Below are 19,592 nucleotides of genomic sequence, written 5' to 3' on the forward strand. Positions count from 1 at the left end.
TTACACAGTGTGATCATTGCCAGAGACAGAGAGAGAGAGAAAGAAAGAAAGGAGAAGGAGGGGAAAGGTCACCCAGCAGTGTTGATCTCCATGGCCTCTTTATTGTTCTAGGTGCATTGACTAACTCCTTGACTTCACTGGCAGGGTTAAAATGTCCTGCCCCTGAATTCCCATCACATTGCATTGTAAGATCCTGGATCCTTTGGCCGCTACCCTGTGAGTTCCATGAGGTTGGCTTCCCCTCCCCCCTGCTGTTTCCAACCTCTGATACATATTGAGCACTCAATAGATGGCTTAGTGAATGAATGCATGCATGAACAAAAGAAGGATGGACTCCGAGCTAGCGGACCTCAAACCTACATTTATGAAACTAGACACAGTATAACGTGCAGATTGTTACAAATTTATTTTTCAAAACTAAGGTCTGTCGTAGTCTGATGGACCCCAATCGCAGATTAAAGTCTAGATCCGTATACCCCAGGTCCCAAAAGCAGCCCGAAAAAGGAGGGAGGCGGGGCTTGCGCCTACCCGACCCCACCCTCTTGCGTTTTAATATTTCCGCCTATGGACCGCCCCCTCTGGTCCTATGTGCAACTCTCATTGGTGAGCTCTCTAATCCGTCTGGACACTTGGGCGCCTATTGGATCGACTGCTGAACGAGAGTTGCGTACTTCCCGGCGTTGGGAACGCACAGCGGACGTAGGCTTGCCGCCATTGTGCTGCGAAGAAAGCGGCTACCTGTGTGGGGGCCTTTGGGGGTTCGTGGCGGGCTTTAAGGGCTGTGTTGCGGGAGGTGTGAGGGGGTCGGGCTGAAAGGCCTGAGGGTTGGGCTGGGCCGGGCTGGGCATACTCTGAGCAAGGAGGAACTGCAGGTCGGGGGTGTTGACGCGTTCCTGCTGGGCCCGGGCCCTATTGCTCGATACAGTTCTTCTTTCTCTGCCCCCCAGATCCTCCGGGAATGGCCGGAGTATTTCCTTACCGAGGGCCGGGTAACCCGGTGCCCGGCCCTCTAGCCCCGTTGCCAGACTACATGTCGGAGGAGAAGCTGCAGGAGAAAGGTGAAGAACGCGTGCGGGAACGGCGCCTGCGGGCCGGGAGGCTTAGGGCGGGTGTGCGCGTGCGCGCAGCGGGTTTGCTTCTTTTCCCCGTTTTGTTAACTCGGCATGAGGTGTCAGCTCACTTGTAACCCCATTTGTTTTTTAATCTAATAGGGTAGTTAAAGGTATCTGTTATTTGCAGGCACTGATCCAATGGGGATACAATTGCAATGAAAAAAAAAAGCCCTACTCTGATAAGGGTTAAGTTGCAATGAGTGAGGTAGACAATAAAAAACTTAAACATGTGTAACAGGAATGTCAGACAGTCATAAATGTGATGAAGGAGATAAAGGAAAAAATAAAGCAGAGTGAGGTAAGAAAATTGGCAAGGAGTGCATCTACTGTATGCCCGCCCCTTCCTCATATATCCTGACAGGAGCTTACCCTGGGGCAAGAGGTGGGGATGGTTAGGCTGAGGGTGTGTAGGTCTTTAAACTGAGTTGTCTTTGTAGCCCGAAAATGGCAGCAATTACAGGCCAAGCGCTATGCAGAAAAGCGGAAGTTTGGATTTGTGGATGCTCAGAAGGAAGACATGCCCCCAGAACACGTTAGGAAGATCATTCGAGACCATGGAGACATGACCAACAGGAAGTTCCGCCATGACAAAAGGGTCTACTTGGGGTAAGGAACCTCTTGGAATTATTTCATTTACAGTTTGGCCCCTCTCCTTTGTTCCTGTCCCATAGGTTGTAGTCCTGGATAGCAGCTCTCATTTGGGGACAGGAATCCTCAATGACAGCCCATCTTGGTGGTTATAAGCAAAGGGAGAAAACTAGGATTCTGTGATAATTTTCAGATCTTGCAGTTATTCTCTTAAAAAAAATTTTTTTTAACATTTATTTATTTTTGAGACAGAGAGAGAGCATGAACAGGGGAGGGTCAGAGAAAGAGGGAGACACAGAATCTGAAACAGGCTCCAGGCTCTGACACGCGGGGCTCGAACCCACAGACCACGAGATCATGACCTGAGCCGAAGTCGGACGCTTAACCGACTGAGCCACCCAGGCGCCTCTTGCAGTTATTCCTTTGATTGCCCTGATTTCTTTTCTTGATCTGCCTCTAATTTGTCCTGTTGAAGCTATGTTAAGATGTGCCTATATTTGAAGGGGTTGAAACCCAGAACAGGACACTGCATTCTTATTGTTAGTAACTCCTCAGTGACCAGAATCCTGAGGTTCAGGATATTTAACTCCTGAAACCTCTATACTCTTGTTTTTCTCTGCTCCCAAGCTGAGTAAATACAGGTATAAGTGCCTTAGCAAATCTCCTTTCTATTTGGACACAAAAATGTTAGCCACTTAATGGTCTAAGGTGGCCATCTAAAAAAAAGAGGGCCATATGTTTTGTTTATCTATAAAAAGTATTTTTTGAGAAGTGTGCTAGGGATAGAGCAGTGAATAGGAAGTAATGGCCTTTCTGGATCTTCTAGTCTAGTGGCATGGCCGATATGAGACAGATGGTTACAATAAAGTACGACAAATATTTTATTATTTTTTTAAGATGAATAATTTTATTTAATATTGGTTTCTTTTATTTATGTTTTTAATTTGGGAGCAATAGACTGCAAGCGGGGGAAAGGGGTAGAGAGAGAGAATCTCAGCACAGAGCCTGACATGGGGCTCAATCCAATGACCCTAGGATCATGATCTGAGCTGAAATCAAGAGTTGGACGCTCAACTGAGCCACTCAGGCGCCTCTTATTATTATTTATGGGAAGGTACACAGAACGTAGAATGTGTGACAGCCCGAAAACTATCTCTAGAGGAAAAGAAACCCAATATTGTAGGACTGTGAAGTTTAAGAGGAAGAGTGGCACAATTGGAGAGGAGGAGGCAGGGCTCCTGGTCAAGGAAGGCCTGTGTGCTAAGTTTGGGAGTTTGGACTGTAAGGCAGGCTTTTCTGTGGAATGCTGTACTCTGATAGCATGTGGCTTCTCTGCATGGCACAGGTAGCAGAACACCTTGTCACTTGCAATCGTCTTTCTCCCTAATGTTGCAGTGCCCTAAAGTATATGCCCCATGCAGTACTGAAACTCCTGGAGAACATGCCTATGCCTTGGGAGCAGATTCGAGATGTGCCTGTGCTGTACCACATCACTGGAGCCATTTCTTTTGTCAATGAGATTCCCTGGGTCATTGAGCCTGTCTACATCTCCCAGTGGGGGTAAGAAGGGCTGGAATGGGGGGAGGGTGGTTTGGGGACAGTGAAGAGAAACCATAGTATGACATTTTTGGCTTCTAGGTCAATGTGGATTATGATGCGCCGTGAAAAAAGAGACAGGAGGCATTTCAAGAGGATGCGTTTCCCCCCTTTTGATGATGAAGAGCCACCTTTGGATTATGCTGACAATATCCTAGATGTCGAGCCACTGGAGGCCATTCAGCTAGAGCTGGACCCTGAAGAGGATGCCCCTGTATTGGATTGGTTCTATGACCACCAGCCACTGAGGGACAGCCGGAAGTGAGTGATGGTTAAGTTACTGCTCCTGTGAGAGTTTTGGAATTCCAGGAGTCCTGGGAGAGCAATAGGTAGAATGGCTTGGCTAGCTGGTATACCTAACTGACAGAGGCCTGTCTTTTTTTCCTAGGTATGTGAATGGCTCCACTTACCAGCGCTGGCAGTTCACACTGCCCATGATGTCCACTCTCTATCGCCTGGCCAATCAGCTCCTGACAGACTTAGTAGATGACAACTATTTCTATCTGTTTGATTTGAAGGCCTTCTTTACCTCCAAGGCACTCAATATGGCCATTCCTGGAGGCCCCAAATTTGAACCTCTTGTTCGAGACATCAACCTCCAGTAAGTTGAAGAGAGTGGTGATTTTAGGCACTTTGGGTTGAATAAGATCTAATCTTGATCCTTGAGAAACGTTTGTAGTTTCCAAATTCCCAGCTGGTCTGCTCATCCTTGATTTTGTATCCTAGGGATGAAGACTGGAATGAATTCAATGATATTAACAAGATCATCATCCGGCAGCCTATCCGCACTGAATACAAGATTGCTTTCCCGTATCTGTACAACAATCTTCCACACCATGTCCACCTCACCTGGTAAGAGCTAGAATACATGTTGGGGAAAAGAGAAGGCTGGAGAGTCAGGAGAACTTGAGCTGATTGTTCTTCCATTTTAGGTACCATACTCCTAACGTTGTGTTCATCAAAACTGAGGATCCTGATCTGCCAGCTTTCTACTTTGATCCTTTAATCAACCCAATTTCTCATAGGCACTCTGTCAAGGTGAGAAGAGGGAACATTTGACCTTCGTTCTTGCAAGAGAAATTTCATGACTGTGGCTTAAGTGTTACTAGATGGAAATCAGCTAGAGGGAGACATGTTTGTCATCTGCTTTAGTGTTCCCCTTGAGCTTGAAGCTAATTTGACACTTTGGCACTTGGCTCAAACCAAGTTATTGGTGTTTAATTTGTGTTTCTGTGATTGGGGCTTTCTGTATAGTCTGTTCTGGTCTGTTTGCATTATGGCTTTTTTTGGAATCCTTTTATTAAGATAGAGTTCACATACCATGTAACTCACCTATTTAAAGTGTACAATTCAGTGGTTTTTAGTGTATTCTGAGTAGTTCAGCCATCTGTACAGGCAATTTTAGGACATTTTCATCATCCCAGAAATTCCTGCACCATTAGTAGTCACTCTATTTCTGTTGAACCTCCCTTGCCTAGGCAACTACTAATCTTTCTGTAGATTTGCCTATTCTGGAGATTTCATATAAATGGAATCTTCCAGTATGTGATCTTTTGTGATTGACCTTTTATACTTGAAATAATGTTTTTGATGTTTACCCATGTTCCATAGTGTTAACAGACCTCCTTCCCCCAGCTCAGGTTCTGGAGCTTGGGCAGGAGGTGATTGCATTGTGTAAGGTACTGGGGCTCCTTGGGAGGCCCTTGGTGATGAGCCATTTGGGGTGTGAGGAGTGATGCTTGCTTTCCTGATTGGCCCTAGCTTGTTCTCTGCTCCCTTGGCCCCCTTTGCCCTGGCTCTTTAGGGCTTTTCTTGTCTGGCAGCCTAGTTTCCATGGCAGATGTAGCCACTGTGCTTGGCCCCAGAGAGTTTTCTTCTCATCCCAATTCTCTTCCAAGTTCAGTGGGAGCTGAACCCTTGGGCATTCTCGTTTCAGAGCCAGGAACCGTTGCCTGATGATGATGAGGAGTTTGAGCTCCCAGAGTTTGTGGAGCCCTTCCTGAAGGACACACCCCTCTACACAGACAATACAGCCAATGGCATTGCCCTCCTCTGGGCCCCACGGCCCTTCAACCTACGCTCTGGTCGCACCCGCCGGGCCCTGGATATCCCCCTTGTCAAGAACTGGTAAGGTTTCTATCTGGGGAGATGGTAATGGATGTATTGGAGAGAACACTACAACTGGGTGGGATTGCAGCCTTTACCAGAGGGACTGGAAGGAGAGATGGGCTAACTCTGCTTGGCTTGTTTTCCCAGGTATCGAGAGCATTGTCCTGCTGGGCAGCCTGTGAAAGTGAGAGTCTCCTACCAGAAACTGCTTAAGTACTATGTGCTGAATGCCCTGAAGCACCGGCCCCCTAAAGCCCAAAAGAAGAGGTAAGGTGCCTGAGGGTCATTGCTCAGACTTCTTTTGTTGCAAACATAATCAGGAGCTAACTCTCACTCTCCCTCTTATTCCCACCCCAGATACCTGTTCCGTTCCTTCAAAGCCACCAAATTCTTTCAGTCCACGAAGCTGGACTGGGTGGAGGTGGGGCTACAGGTTTGCCGCCAGGGCTACAACATGCTCAACCTTCTCATTCACCGTAAAAACCTCAACTATCTGCACCTGGATTACAACTTCAATCTTAAGCCTGTCAAGACCCTCACCACCAAGGTGTCTGCATTTCACCTTAAGGGTCTTTTGGGTTTGAGGGATGTTACTCGTTTTGCTCTGTCCTCTGGGGAAGGAGTACATCTAGTTTGGACCATTGCTAATTATTGTTTTTTCTATTTTTGGTATCTTCTCCAGGAAAGAAAGAAATCTCGTTTTGGGAATGCTTTCCATCTCTGTCGAGAAGTTCTGCGTTTAACTAAGCTGGTGGTAGACAGTCATGTGCAGTATCGTTTGGGCAATGTGGATGCCTTCCAGGTGAGGCTAGGTATCCTTGATCCCTGCCCCAGGGGGGAAGCTCAGTGAAGCCTGATCTCATCATGGAACTGACTCTAGCTTAAAGCCTGATGGGGTAATTGTGTTGCAGCTGGCAGATGGGTTGCAGTATATCTTTGCCCATGTGGGGCAGCTGACGGGCATGTACCGCTACAAGTACAAGCTGATGCGGCAGATTCGCATGTGCAAGGACCTGAAACATCTCATCTATTACCGCTTCAACACGGTGGGACCCTGCCCTCATGCACTTACTTTCTCCGATCCATTTTAATTTTTATGTCTAGTCAGGGCTTTTTCCAGGGACCTGTTTGGAGAGAGGCCTTAAGTATGTCCTTACTTGCCCTCACTGTGTGTACTTTAACACTTCCCCTAAAAGTCCACCTTTAAATAGGGAATTTCAGTTACTGGTTTGTACCTTAGAATTTCTCACCTATTCTATTTTAGATGTTGAAGTCCAGGAGTTTTGCTTCTTTTCCTTTTATTGTCTTTGATATGTTTCCCATGACCCTACCTGTGCCCAGTTTTCAATTGCTCTGTAAAAGAATTGCTAACTTACTTTCTTGATTTCTGCTTGGGGCCACAGGGCCCTGTAGGGAAGGGCCCTGGCTGTGGCTTCTGGGCTGCAGGCTGGCGGGTCTGGCTGTTTTTCATGCGTGGCATCACCCCTTTGTTGGAGCGGTGGCTAGGCAACCTCCTGGCCCGACAGTTTGAAGGTGAGTGGTTTTCTCTGTGTCCAACTTTTTTTTTTTTTTTTTTTTTTAATCCCTTCAAGGGTAGATCATATGTTCCCATTCTGTCCCCTCCCCTTGTTTGAGACTGAGAATCCCTTCCTGCTGGATTGCCTCTAAGTCCCGCTCTTCAGTGATTCTGACTTGGCACTGTGTTTCTTGGGCTTCTCTCCGGGGCCTTGAGGCTATCTTGGATTTGTAGGATGGAAATTCCTCAGAAGCATTGTTGTGACTATCTGAGGTAGCTTGTCTTTTCTGCATGTGCTGGGTGTGTGGACACTTTGTTTATACTTGTTGATTTCAGTGTACCCATGGTTAATGAGGGGACATGATGGTAGAGACTCACTGAGAGCAATGAATCTTGCCTTTAATCAATTCACTTCTAGGCCGACACTCTAAGGGGGTGGCAAAGACTGTAACAAAGCAGCGAGTGGAGTCACATTTTGACCTTGAGCTTCGGGCAGCTGTGATGCATGACATTCTGGACATGATGCCTGAGGGCATTAAACAGAACAAGGCCCGGACGATCCTGCAGCACCTCAGTGAAGCTTGGCGCTGCTGGAAGGCCAACATTCCCTGGAAGGTGGGTGTCACCCCAACTCTGAGAAGGCAGGAACGTCATTTTCTTAGGGTTAGGGTTACCGCTCCCGGGGACACCTGGTGAGCTCGATTGAGCATCCGACTCTTGATTTCAGCTCCAGTCATGAACCAGGGTTGTGGGATGGAGCCCTGCATTGGGCTTCTCTGTCTCCCTCTTCCACTCTCTGTCTGTCTCTTTCTCTCTCTTAAAAGAAAAAAAAAAAACTTTGGGGGGGGCGGTGCCTGGGTTGCTTAGTTGGTTGAGTGTCTGACATCAGCTTAGGTCATGATCTCACAGTCTGTGTGTTCAAGTCCTGCCTCAGGCTCTGTGCTGACAGCTCAGAGCCTGGAGCCTGCTTCAGTTTCTGTGTCTTCCCTTCTCTTTGCCCCTCGCCTGCTCACACTCTTTCTGTCTCAGAAATAAATAAATGTTAAAAAAAAAAAAAGATTATCATTCTCAGACTCCCTTTGGGAGCTATGTGGCTCCTGTCACTTTCTCACTGTGCCTTTTGCACTTTCAGGTACCTGGGCTGCCAACACCCATAGAGAATATGATCCTTCGATATGTGAAGGCCAAGGCTGATTGGTGGACTAACACTGCCCACTACAACCGAGAACGGATCCGCCGTGGAGCCACTGTGGACAAGACTGTTTGCAAAAAGAACCTGGGCCGCCTCACTCGGCTCTACCTGAAGGCAGAACAGGAGCGGCAGCACAACTACCTGAAGGTTGGGCAGCTTAGGCTGGGCTGGGCGTGGGGAGTGGGCAGGAGAATAGACCGCAGAATTGGGACTATGCCTTGTCCTGTGGGGATTAGGCTACACTGGGGGGCTAATTATCATGTCTCCTTTGCAGGATGGGCCGTACATCACAGCAGAGGAGGCGGTGGCAGTGTATACCACCACTGTGCACTGGCTGGAGAGCCGGAGGTTCTCACCCATCCCGTTCCCCCCACTCTCCTACAAGCATGATACCAAGTTGCTCATCTTGGCCTTGGAGCGGCTCAAAGAAGCGTACAGGTAAAGAGTAGAGAGTGGATTCCTTTGGGAAGGTGAGAGCGGGAAGGACAGCATCATTGTCACAGTCCAAAGAAAGAAGGTTTAGCTTCCGTGGTTTCTGGTTTTGGTTTCCTTCTTGGTTTTTCCATTCATCTTTCCTGTTTCCTTATCAGTGTGAAGTCTCGGTTAAACCAGTCTCAGAGGGAGGAGCTAGGTCTGATCGAGCAAGCCTATGACAACCCCCATGAGGCATTGTCCCGCATCAAACGTCACCTCCTCACTCAGAGAGCCTTTAAAGAAGTGAGTAAGATGCTTCCCACCCCACCCCCAGGTTGTCTATTGCTATTCGTTCATGGCACCAAGAGTAGTGGGTCGCTACCAAGAGTAGTAGTAAGTGATTGGTGGATCCGTGTAAGCCAGCTTCCCTGTTCTGCAGGTGGGCATTGAGTTCATGGATCTCTATAGCCACTTGGTGCCGGTTTATGATGTGGAGCCACTGGAGAAGATCACTGACGCCTACCTGGACCAGTACCTGTGGTATGAAGCTGACAAGCGCCGCCTTTTCCCACCGTGGATCAAGCCTGCTGACACAGAACCACCCCCTCTGCTTGTTTACAAGTGGTGCCAAGGTAAAGTTTTTCTGGGTTTGCCCTTGGGAATTGAGGTGGGTTGGGTTGATTTGAGGTGAATTGAGTTCTACATTAAAGTTCTCATCCAGGCAGTGTAGCTGACTCTTGCTGCGTAGTGCCAAGGAAATAGTATTGATATGAAACTGAGCACCGCTGGCACTCCTATCAGTCCACACGTGTGAATGGAGGGCAGTGTGATGAGGTTATGGACTGTGGTAGCTACCACGGGATGGGAATTTCTAACCTGCTGGACACCTGTCTTGACTACTTCTCAGGCATCAATAATCTGCAGGATGTGTGGGAGACAAGTGAGGGTGAGTGCAATGTCATGCTGGAATCGCGCTTTGAGAAGATGTATGAAAAGATCGACTTGACCCTGCTTAATAGGCTGCTGCGACTCATCGTAGACCACAACATAGCCGACTACATGACTGCCAAGAACAACGTGGTCATCAACTATAAGGTATGTCTTAGGGGCAGGGTAGCAAGGAATTGGGGAAGGGGTGTGTCTGGCTCCCTGAGGTAGGATTTGCTGAAGGGAGGACAAAAGAGGATAAGCCCCCAGAGAGGCTTCAGACATGGCCTTGGGTTAAGAATTGCCAAGAGTTTGTAAATCTTTTCTTTCTAGGACATGAACCATACAAATTCTTACGGGATCATCAGAGGCCTGCAGTTTGCCTCATTCATTGTGCAGTACTATGGCCTGGTGATGGATTTGCTTGTGTTGGGATTACATCGGGCCAGTGAGATGGCTGGGCCCCCTCAGATGCCAAATGACTTTCTCAGTTTCCAGGATATAGCCACCGAGGCTGCCCACCCCATCCGTCTCTTCTGCAGATACATCGATCGCATACATATTTTCTTCAGGTGAGGACCTTGCCTGGAGTCTTATCTTTGCAGGGCATCAAGACATATGCCCAGCCTCTGGACACAGCTTTTGTTCCTTAGTTGAGGAACTAAGGTTCCTGCTGCTGGATCGGGGCTCTAAAATGGAATGAAGTCCCGTGAGTAGGGTGGGGGTTGGAGGTGGGCTCTACAAAGCTGTAGGTTTCATGAGGTTCCAGTTTATTTGGGTCTCAGCCACGCATCTTGCTGGTATAGGTTCACAGCAGATGAGGCTCGGGACCTGATCCAGCGTTACCTGACAGAGCATCCTGATCCCAACAATGAAAATATCGTTGGCTATAATAACAAGAAGTGCTGGCCCCGAGATGCCCGCATGCGCCTCATGAAGCACGATGTCAACTTGTGAGTTTAAGTTGGGGGCTGTGGAAGCTGGAAGGACATTGGTCTGAGGGACCCAGAAAACAGGGAATTTATGACTTTGTGTCCTGTGTGGGAGGAGTGTACTCTGTTAGGATATTGTCAGTCTGGCCTTCTGAGGGAAATTCCTTCAAGTTCCAGGAGACTAATGTGACCATATGTTCCCTGTGAGCAGGGGTCGGGCAGTGTTCTGGGACATCAAGAACCGTCTGCCACGATCAGTGACTACAGTTCAGTGGGAGAACAGCTTCGTATCTGTGTACAGTAAGGACAACCCCAACCTGCTGTTCAACATGTGTGGCTTTGAGTGCCGCATCCTGCCTAAATGCCGCACCAGCTATGAGGAGTTCACTCACAAGGATGGGGTCTGGAACCTACAGAATGAGGTACAGTCCGGAAAGGGGCTAGAAGTAGCATTTCCACCCCCGTACCTTCGGGATACATAGGGTGAGGAACATCACACCTTTTCGTTATCAGTCATTTGAGCTTTGTTGGGTGGTAGGGCTTAGTGAGGGGTTGTGGTGTCAGAGTTGGTCCTTGCTCCCGTAACAGTATCAGAGACAAATTAACCTCGACCTTGTGATTTAGGTTACTAAAGAGCGGACAGCTCAGTGTTTCCTGCGAGTGGATGATGAGTCAATGCAGCGTTTCCACAACCGCGTGCGTCAGATTCTGATGGCCTCTGGCTCCACCACCTTCACCAAGGTATATAAGTCAGTCAGCCCCAACCTCCTTCACGTCCTCTATCCATCTCCTATCCTTTTGAACTCTTCCCTTGGTTTGCTCTCCTTTTTTCCCAGCTTGGCTCAGTGTACCAGTTTCTATGCTTTATGATATAGAACCTTAGAGTGTCAAATCAACTCAGTTCCTTTCTGAGAATACCCTGTAGGGATTGTCCGTGTGATGACTGAGTTAAGGTAAGAGTAGAAGTGGGATTCTTTAATTGGGACAAAACTTGACGTTTTTTACATCTTCCCAGGGGGCTTATTGTCTATTCATATAGCTCATTTTTTTTAACCAGTAACTGTGTATGTTAAAAAGCAAGTATAACTAGTATTCATTTTCCCCTTCAGTTGCTTCCAGACACCCACCTGAAGGCAGCTGGAGTTAAGAAAAAATAATCTGGAGATTTGTTAACAGTGCATACCTAAGCTTCTGCGAGGTTTAAAACGTCACCTTGTTCTTCCTGCTGTCTTTCCATGGTGTCGTAAAGGTGCACATAATGTCTTGGCTGATGCTCTCAAGAACATCAATAATGCCAAAAAGAGAAATTGAGGTTCTTACTAGGCTGTGCTCCAAACAGTGCTTTTAAGGATACATTTCTGTATCTTCGTTTTTATGTTTTATGTAAGTAATCTCTATACCCAACTTGGGGCTCAGACTGTTCACCTTGAGATCAAGAGTCGCGTGCTCTTCTGGCTAGGTCAACCATGAGCCCTTTAGTATTTCTTAAAATTTCTTACACGTTTTGAGTATAGTACAAGGGGAGAGTTTACCTTTTCAGGTCTGTCTAAGGGTCAGGTAACAAGAATTCCGTAACTCATTCATTCCATTGGTGTTTATTGATAACTACTGCGTTCAAGGCTCTGTGCACACTGCATGTACGTTCGAGCTCACCTACCTAGTTGGAGAGACAAGATCCATAGACAAGAGAACTATACTAGGATGTAGTGTTTATAAAGCTATGGTGTTATTTGGGAATCTGTGAGAACACTCAAGTTAATGACTAGCCCAGTCTGGGAGAAGGAGAGGAGAGTCTTCCTGAAAGAAGTAATGTGTGATGAGGTAGATGAGGGAGGGCCTTCCTTCAGCCTTAGGTATGGAGAGGTAACTAGCATGAAATGTGTGGAGCTGTGCAAATTCAGGGTTTACTGGAGTATAGTTATGGAGTAGGGACTGTTAGGAGATGGGGGCGAGACAGATCACCAAGAGCCAGATCATGGAGGGGATTGCATGGCTTGTTAAGAATCCTGTGAGGGTTTTTTTTTAATGTTTATGTATTTATTTTGAAAGAGAGCACTTGCACCCATGTGAGCGGGAGAGGGGCTGAGAGAGGGGGGGAGAGAGAATCTCAAGTGGTTCTGTGCTGTCAGCACAGAGCCTGATGTGGGGCTCGATCTCATGAACTGTGAGATCATGACTTGAGCCAAAATCAAGAGTCAGATGCTTAACCAACTGAGCCTTCCAGGTGTCTAAAGAATCCTACGAGGTTCTTAAGCATGGGAATGATTTTCCCAGCTTTCTGTGTTAGGTCCTTCACTCTTGTAGCTGTGGGGAAGATGGGTTTAGAGAAATTGGGTGGGAGATCAAGTTTGGGGATTTCTGCTGAAGTCCTGATGATAGAGATGAGAGCAGTGAGGAGACAGGAGTATATCTGAGAAGTAGTTAGCAGGTGAAATCAGCAGCCTCATTTTGGTGGGACGCCAGAGGGAAAGGAAAATAACACTCAGTTTTTGGCATGGCTGACTAGGTGGATATCGGCACTGCCAACTGGAAGAGTACAGGAAGAAGAGCAGGTTTAGGAGGGAAGATAAATGGATTTCGTTCAGGATGTAAAAAGTTTGAAGTTCCTAAGAATATCCAGATGGAGCTGTTTGGCAGGCACTTCTTATATCCTCTGTTTTCAATTCCAAGACGAGTGTGTGTGTATGTGTGTGTATATATGTATATGTATGTATATATACAAATGTATACACACACACGTGTGTGTTTTTTCCACCCTAGTGATGCCTATTAAATTGATAATCTCTTAGATTTGCTGTAAAATACTTTGAGCTTGAAGCTTCAGAGAGAGAAATGAAGTGAGAAAATGAGAGCAGTCAGGGGTAACTTCGAGGCTCCTGTAGGTTGTCCAAGTGGAGATATTTTGCAGTCTGAAGCTTGGAGAAGATATCTGGGTTGAAGATGTAGGTTTAGGAGTCTGGTGGTTTAGGAGGTGGTTTAAAACTCAAGAGCGAGCAAGATTTCACAGGGTAAGGAATGAGAAGAGCAGAGGGACAGGTTTGGAACCATAGGATACACTGAGCAACAGCATGGCCAGACTGGGAGAGTGCTGGGTCATGGGAGCCAAGGATGTCAGGAATTGGGGCGGGCATTTAACAGTGTCAGTTGCCTAAGAGTCTCAGTTAGATAAGGCCTGAAAAGTATCCATTAGATTTGGCAGTCAGGACGTCATTGGTGACCTTAGCAAGAGCTGTTTCAGAAATAGTGGGGATAGAAGCCAGATTGCAGTGGGTGAGGCTTTATGGGAAGTAGGGGAGTGGAGACAGCAAGGACCGTCAAATTGCCAGAGCTAGAAAAAGAGGAAGGGCATGAGATGCCACCTAGAGGGAGATATAGGTCAAGGCAGTATTTTAAATGGTATTGAGTGAAGAATGTTCTGATTAGGAAGGAGCCAGGAGCAGTTCAGGGTGCAGTAGACCAGTGTAGTAAGTGATGGAGCAGCGTTCCCCAGAGTTGAGTGGGGGCAGAGTAAAGGGGAAGCAGAGGGAACCCTCCTCTAAACCTAAAAGAAAAGAGGTCTGGATATATGTGAATGTAAGGTTGAGTGGGAAGTTATAACAAATACTGAATTTTTCAGCTTTGCCTGGGTTGGTCACAGTGGTGAGGGTGTGATACAGTTTTTGAAGAAACTGTGTGCTCCAGGTGGGTTTCAAGAAAATAGAAGACAGCTGTGAGTGTGAGTTCTTCCCAGAAGCACTCAGCTACTCAGTGACAAGATGGGCAAAGTGGATATATTCTATTGGTAGTTCAGGTTTTGGGGTTTTGCTGTAGGACTCTTGTGGAGTGGTAAGGGATTGAATGCAGGAGAATCAAGAGTGCTGGCCCCTATTGGGATCCTGGATTATTGGGGGTAGCGGGGAGTGAGTAGGAAGAGACTAGAAGAGGCCAGTGGTCTTGAGTTGTAGGGATCAAGGGAGTAGATGTGTGAGAGGTGAGAGCCTGAGTAATGTCAGATTAGGGAGGCGATTTACTATAGTGGTTAGAAGTCAGATTGCAGTTCAGATCATAGCTCTGTCACATGACTAGTTGAGATCTTGGATAAGTCACCCACTTTGGGCCTCAGTTCTCTCTATAGAATGGGGATACCAATGATGGGGTGCCTGGCTGGCTCGGTAGAACATGGAACTCTTGATCTCGGGGTTGTGAGTTTGAGTCCCATGTTGGGTGTAGAGATTACGTAAGTAAATACACTTTTAAAAAAAAAATGGGAGGCAAACCATAAGAGACTCTAAAAAACAGAGAACAAACTGAGAATTTTGGAGGGGTGTTGGGTGGGGAGATGTGCTAAATGGGGGTGGGCACTGGGTGTTCTGTGTAAGTGATGAATCACTAAATTGTCCTGAAACCATTATTATACTATATGTTAACTTGGGTTTAAATAACATTTCAAAAAAGTAAATTAAACCAAGAATACTGGGGCACCTGGGTGGCTCAGTCAGTTAAGCGTCCGACTTCAGCTCAGGCCATGATCTCACAGTTTGTGGGTTTGAGCCCCGCATCAGGCTCTGTGCTGATAGTTTAGAGCCTGGACCCTGCTTTGGATTCTGTGTCTCCTTCTATCTCTGCTCCTCCCCGCCTTGTGCTCTGTCTCTCAAAAATAAATAAATGTGAAAGAAAAAACAAAAAACAGGAATACTGATGTATTACCTAGCTCTGAGGGCTTATTGTGAGAATGAAATAGCAAATGTAATAAGTTAAATTATTCAGTAAATTGTTGAGTAAATGTTTGCTCTCATCAAGTAGAGGGATCCGGGTTTTGATCAGGTAGTAGAATATTGGAATTTGTTTCCTGAGGTGTGTTAAGGTAAAATAGTTCTTGTAACACTTCCAAGGTTGATAATAGAAGGGAAGTATCCATTAGGGTGAGAGGTGGCTGGACCTTGTGGCCCTGTTCTTGTCCTCTAAAATTGGACTCTTGCAGTCATTGCCACCACTGCCACTTTAGGTGCTCTCACCATCCTTGCTTTCGGGTGTGTGCAGCACACTAGCCCAAGCGTGCAGGCAGGGACCCTTCTCTTCGGTCCCAGTGGGAGCTAGAAAATAAGGCTAGAACATTTAAGCAGGGCTTTCATAAGGGCCAGACATAACCGGGAAAACAGAGATGGGCATAGATAGTCTGACTTACAAGGTGCAGCCTACTTAGCTTCAGGTTCCGAAGGGCCTTACTGCTGCCTTCCTGCCTCTTTCACTGCCTTCCCAACACGGCAGGCCCTGTTTCCCTCACCAAGGTGTCCCTTTCACCATGTCCGGATGACTTGAAGTCTAAAGCCTGAGGCAAAGACCTCAAGAGAACATCTTTCTTTGCCTGGCAGGAGATGTATTTCTCTGTTCTTTTTTTTTTGAGTTTCGTTCTGACTTCTATTTCACATTATTTATTTTGAGACTTAATTTTTTAAAACAATTCAAAAAAGGGCACCTGGGTGGCTCAGTCAGTAAAGTGTCTGACTTCGACTCGGGTCATGATCTCACGATTCATGAGTTTGAGCCCCATGTTGGGCTCTGTGCTGACAGCTCGGAGCCTGGAGCCTGCTTCAGAATCTATGTCTCCCTCTCTCCATGCCTCTGTCTCTCTCAAAAATAAATAAATGTTAAATTAAAAAATTTTTTTAAAAACTAAAACAATTTTAGTTTTATAGTGAAATTGAGAGGGAGGGACAGACTTTTCATGAACTCCCTGTCCCCGTACATGCAAGCTTCCCCTATTAACATCACGCACCAGAGTGGTATGTTTTTTACCAAGAATAAACCTACACTAACGCATCATGATCATCCAAAAGCCATAGTATACTTTCGGGTTCCATCTTGGTGATATATATTCTGTGGGTTTGGATAAATGTGTAATGACATAATCGATTATTAAAACATACAGAGTGTTTTTGCTACCGTAAAAATACTAACAAGACCTAGAAAATATCTAGAATCCTGTTGTCCTAACATCAGTTTTTATTTTTCCACATTCGTTTCGGGTCATGAGGTGTGTTGAGCAAGTTGTAGAAGTTGAATTTGTTTCTTTTATGAAGACTTAAAGGCATAATGAGTGTAAAGTTCTTAACCTTGGTACCTAGCACATGTAGTCACTGATGCATTTTCTTTCCTGCCTCCCTGAATCCCCAGCAACTCTGGCTATTCTTTTTTTTAAGGCTTTTTTGTTTGTTTTTTATGTTTTATTTACTGATTTTGAGAGAGAAAGAGAACAGGGATTGGGGGGCGGAGATTGAATTCCAAGCTCCAAGTGTGGAGTGTGACATGGGGCTCCAGCTCACAAACTGTGAGATTATTACCTGAGCTGAAATCAAGAGTTGGATGCTTAACCGACTGAGCCGCCCAGGGACCTGCTATTGTAAAGGAATGTAGAATACTCCTGTTATTCGTAAAGGACTGTGGTACTTCTTGGGAATTCAGACTTACTCCCCTCCAGGAATAAAGCACTGGTAACTGCAGAATACAACTGGTGTGTTCTGTGATAAAAACCATGCAGCTGGCAGTTCCTAGAGCCAATTACAGTCGAAGAGCTTACTGAGCCTTACAGTTGTCCTACTCAAGTCTGTTTGACTTTACTCCCAGATCCAGCCCATTCTGGCCCATGGCCTTCCTTTCTGTTCGTCTGTTGTCTTCGTTGGTTCATCTTAAGTACAAGCTAGATGCTCAGTGTAGCTTTTGTGATTTGGTTCACGCTGTTACCTAACTCTAGAAAGTCCCTTTTATCTTGCCTATCTGAAGACGGCTATTTGCTCAAGACTAATTTCCATGGTTACTCCAGCCAGTGTGATCTTGCACTTCAGTAATTGTCTAGAAAACATAGTCCTTACCTTAAAATCTTGATTATATCATTTGGTATTTTGTAGTTTGCTTTTTTTTTTTTTTTTAATCTTAAAGAACCAGCTTTGGTTTCATTGATTTTTCTCTGTTCTGTTTGTTTTCAAAATGCTCTTATAGTATTTTTCCTTTTGTTTACAGTTGGGTGTAATTTGCTTTAAAGTTTTCTGGTTTAAGGTAAAAAGTTAGATCAATTTGGGATCTTTTTAAATATAAGCATTCACTGCTGTAAATTTCCCTCTTAGTACTACTTCAAGCTGCATCCCTCAAATTTTGATTAAGTTGGGTTATTTTCATTCAGTTAAAAATATTTTCTAATTTCCCTTGAGAGTTTTTATTTTACCCATATGTTATTTAGAAGTATGCTGTTGAGGGGTGCCTGGGTGGCTCAGTTAGTTAAGTGTCTGTCTTGAGCTCAGGTCATGATCTTGTGGTTTGTGGTTTTGAACCCCGTGTGGGGCTCTGTGCTGACAGCTCAGAGCCTGGAGCTTCCTTCAGATTCTGTCTCCCTCTCCCTCTGCCCTTCCCCCTGCTTGTGCTCTGTCTCTCTCAAAAATAAACAAACATTAAAAAATTAAAAAAAAAATAGAAGTATGCTGTTTAATTTTAAAATATTTGAGGGCTTTCCAGGTATTTTTGTTATTAGTTGCTAGTAATTGTTATAGTCAGAAAACATACTTTTTATGGTCTTCATTTTTCCAGATGTCTTAATACTTGTTTTATGGTTGTGAACTTGAAAAGAATCTGTATTCTGCTTTTGGGTAGAGTGTTTTATAAATGTTAGTTAGGTCCAGTAGGTTGAATGATTGTGTTGTTCAAGTCTTTGTATATTTGTAATGACTTTTTTGTCTACTGTCAATTACTGAGAGAAGAGTCTTGGAAATCTCCAACTATAATTGCGGATTTATTTATTTCCTCTTTCAGGTCCATTTTTTTGTGGTTGGAGTTTTTTTGTTTTGTTTGTGGAAGGGGTTATTCAGAGACACAGTTAACTTTATTAGAGACATCCAAACTTTTAGCATAAAGCCACGTGACATTTTTCAAGAAAATTGTATATTTTTTGAGCATGAAGAATTTCTGAAGTTCAGAAATCTGGAATTCTTAAAATACTTAGAACAAAATTACTCACATAGGTTGTAATTGTATAAAAAGGCAAATGATCAGGACGTTTTGTTGAACATAATTGAAAGGTGGGCAAAATGTATTGGCTTGCAGATGGAAAACCAACAAGGAATTCATCTAAGATATTAGGCTTAGGGGAGAGGGGAGCCATTGCATTGATATCAAAATGCAAACTGACAGACCTTTTGTCCAAGGAACATTGAACCTGCATACAAATGATGACCAGGGGAGTGTGCCAGATGGAGTGTTGTCATGTACCTAAAGAGACAGCTGAAATCAGAATTGGGCCTTACAGTGGAAACACATAGATACTTCTGTACATACAAGCAACTGTGTTGATACCCCTGAAAGGAATATGTAGTGTTCATGATTATTTTTGAGTTTTCTGCTTCAACATCCACCTGTTTTTACTTTATATAAACAGTTTAGAAGCTCTGTAATTAGGTATGAAATGTATTTAGGGTTAACATATATACATATACATATATTTTTTAACATTCTTCAAACATTTTGGTGGGGGTGGGGGGGAAGAGGGGGAGAGAGAGAATCCCAAGCTGTCTCCACACTGTCAGCGCAAAGCCCAATGTTGGGCTCCAACCCACAAACCATGAGATGATGACCTGAGCCAAAACCAAGAGTTGGATGCTTAACTGACGGAGCCATCCAGGTGCCCCAAGAATTATTATATCTTCTTAATTGACTTTCTTATCATTATGAAATGTTCTTCTTAATTCATGGTAATATTTTCTGTCCTAAAGTCTACTTTGTCTGATAGTAGTGCTACTCAGACTTTGTGTTTGCATGGGTGTCTTTTTTCATCTTTAAGCTTTTTTTTATTTAAAAAAAAAAAACATATTTTTTACATTTATTCATTTTTGAGAGAGAGAGAGTACGAGCGGGGGAAGGGCAGAGAGAGAGGGATACACAGAACCTGAAGCACGCTCCAGGCTCCAACCTATCAGCACAGAGCCTGATGTGGGGCTCGAACTCACAAACGTGAGATCGTGACCTGAGCCGCAGTCAGATGCCCAACTGACTGAGCCACCCAGGCACCCCAGATTTTGTTTTTCTTAAGTAATCTCTACACCCAACGTAGGGCTTGAACTCCTAACCCTAAGGTCAAGAGTGGCATGCTTCATGCTCCACCAGCTGAGCCAGCCAGGCACCCTGAGTGGGCTTGTTTATTTCACTCTTTGCTTAGTAACTACATTTTTTTTTTTTTTTTTTTT

General features: G+C 45.2%; 1 protein-coding gene across 1 annotated transcript in view; it reads left to right on the forward strand.

Moving 5' to 3' along the window:
• The first annotated feature begins 630 nt into the window (after nt 1-630).
• PRPF8 (pre-mRNA processing factor 8) overlaps nt 631-19,592 on the forward strand; it is a 31,838-nt gene continuing 12,876 nt past the window's right edge. Inside the window, exons 1-24 of the mRNA XM_019429608.2 lie at nt 631-758; nt 948-1,058; nt 1,550-1,718; nt 3,096-3,260; nt 3,339-3,557; nt 3,685-3,897; nt 4,023-4,148; nt 4,229-4,334; nt 5,233-5,423; nt 5,553-5,672; nt 5,763-5,952; nt 6,088-6,207; nt 6,317-6,451; nt 6,809-6,938; nt 7,340-7,536; nt 8,054-8,260; nt 8,388-8,551; nt 8,704-8,830; nt 8,967-9,159; nt 9,435-9,622; nt 9,788-10,026; nt 10,261-10,407; nt 10,598-10,808; nt 11,011-11,127. Coding sequence (XP_019285153.1) covers nt 959-1,058; nt 1,550-1,718; nt 3,096-3,260; nt 3,339-3,557; nt 3,685-3,897; nt 4,023-4,148; nt 4,229-4,334; nt 5,233-5,423; nt 5,553-5,672; nt 5,763-5,952; nt 6,088-6,207; nt 6,317-6,451; nt 6,809-6,938; nt 7,340-7,536; nt 8,054-8,260; nt 8,388-8,551; nt 8,704-8,830; nt 8,967-9,159; nt 9,435-9,622; nt 9,788-10,026; nt 10,261-10,407; nt 10,598-10,808; nt 11,011-11,127 — 3,774 coding nt within the window. The 5' untranslated portion in view covers nt 631-758; nt 948-958. The remainder of the gene's footprint in view (nt 759-947; nt 1,059-1,549; nt 1,719-3,095; nt 3,261-3,338; nt 3,558-3,684; nt 3,898-4,022; nt 4,149-4,228; nt 4,335-5,232; nt 5,424-5,552; nt 5,673-5,762; nt 5,953-6,087; nt 6,208-6,316; nt 6,452-6,808; nt 6,939-7,339; nt 7,537-8,053; nt 8,261-8,387; nt 8,552-8,703; nt 8,831-8,966; nt 9,160-9,434; nt 9,623-9,787; nt 10,027-10,260; nt 10,408-10,597; nt 10,809-11,010; nt 11,128-19,592) is intronic.

Source organism: Panthera pardus, unplaced genomic scaffold, assembly GCF_024362965.1.
Source record: "Panthera pardus isolate Hobbes unplaced genomic scaffold, ASM2436296v1 HiC_scaffold_3, whole genome shotgun sequence".
NCBI classification, from domain to species: domain Eukaryota; kingdom Metazoa; phylum Chordata; class Mammalia; order Carnivora; family Felidae; genus Panthera; species Panthera pardus.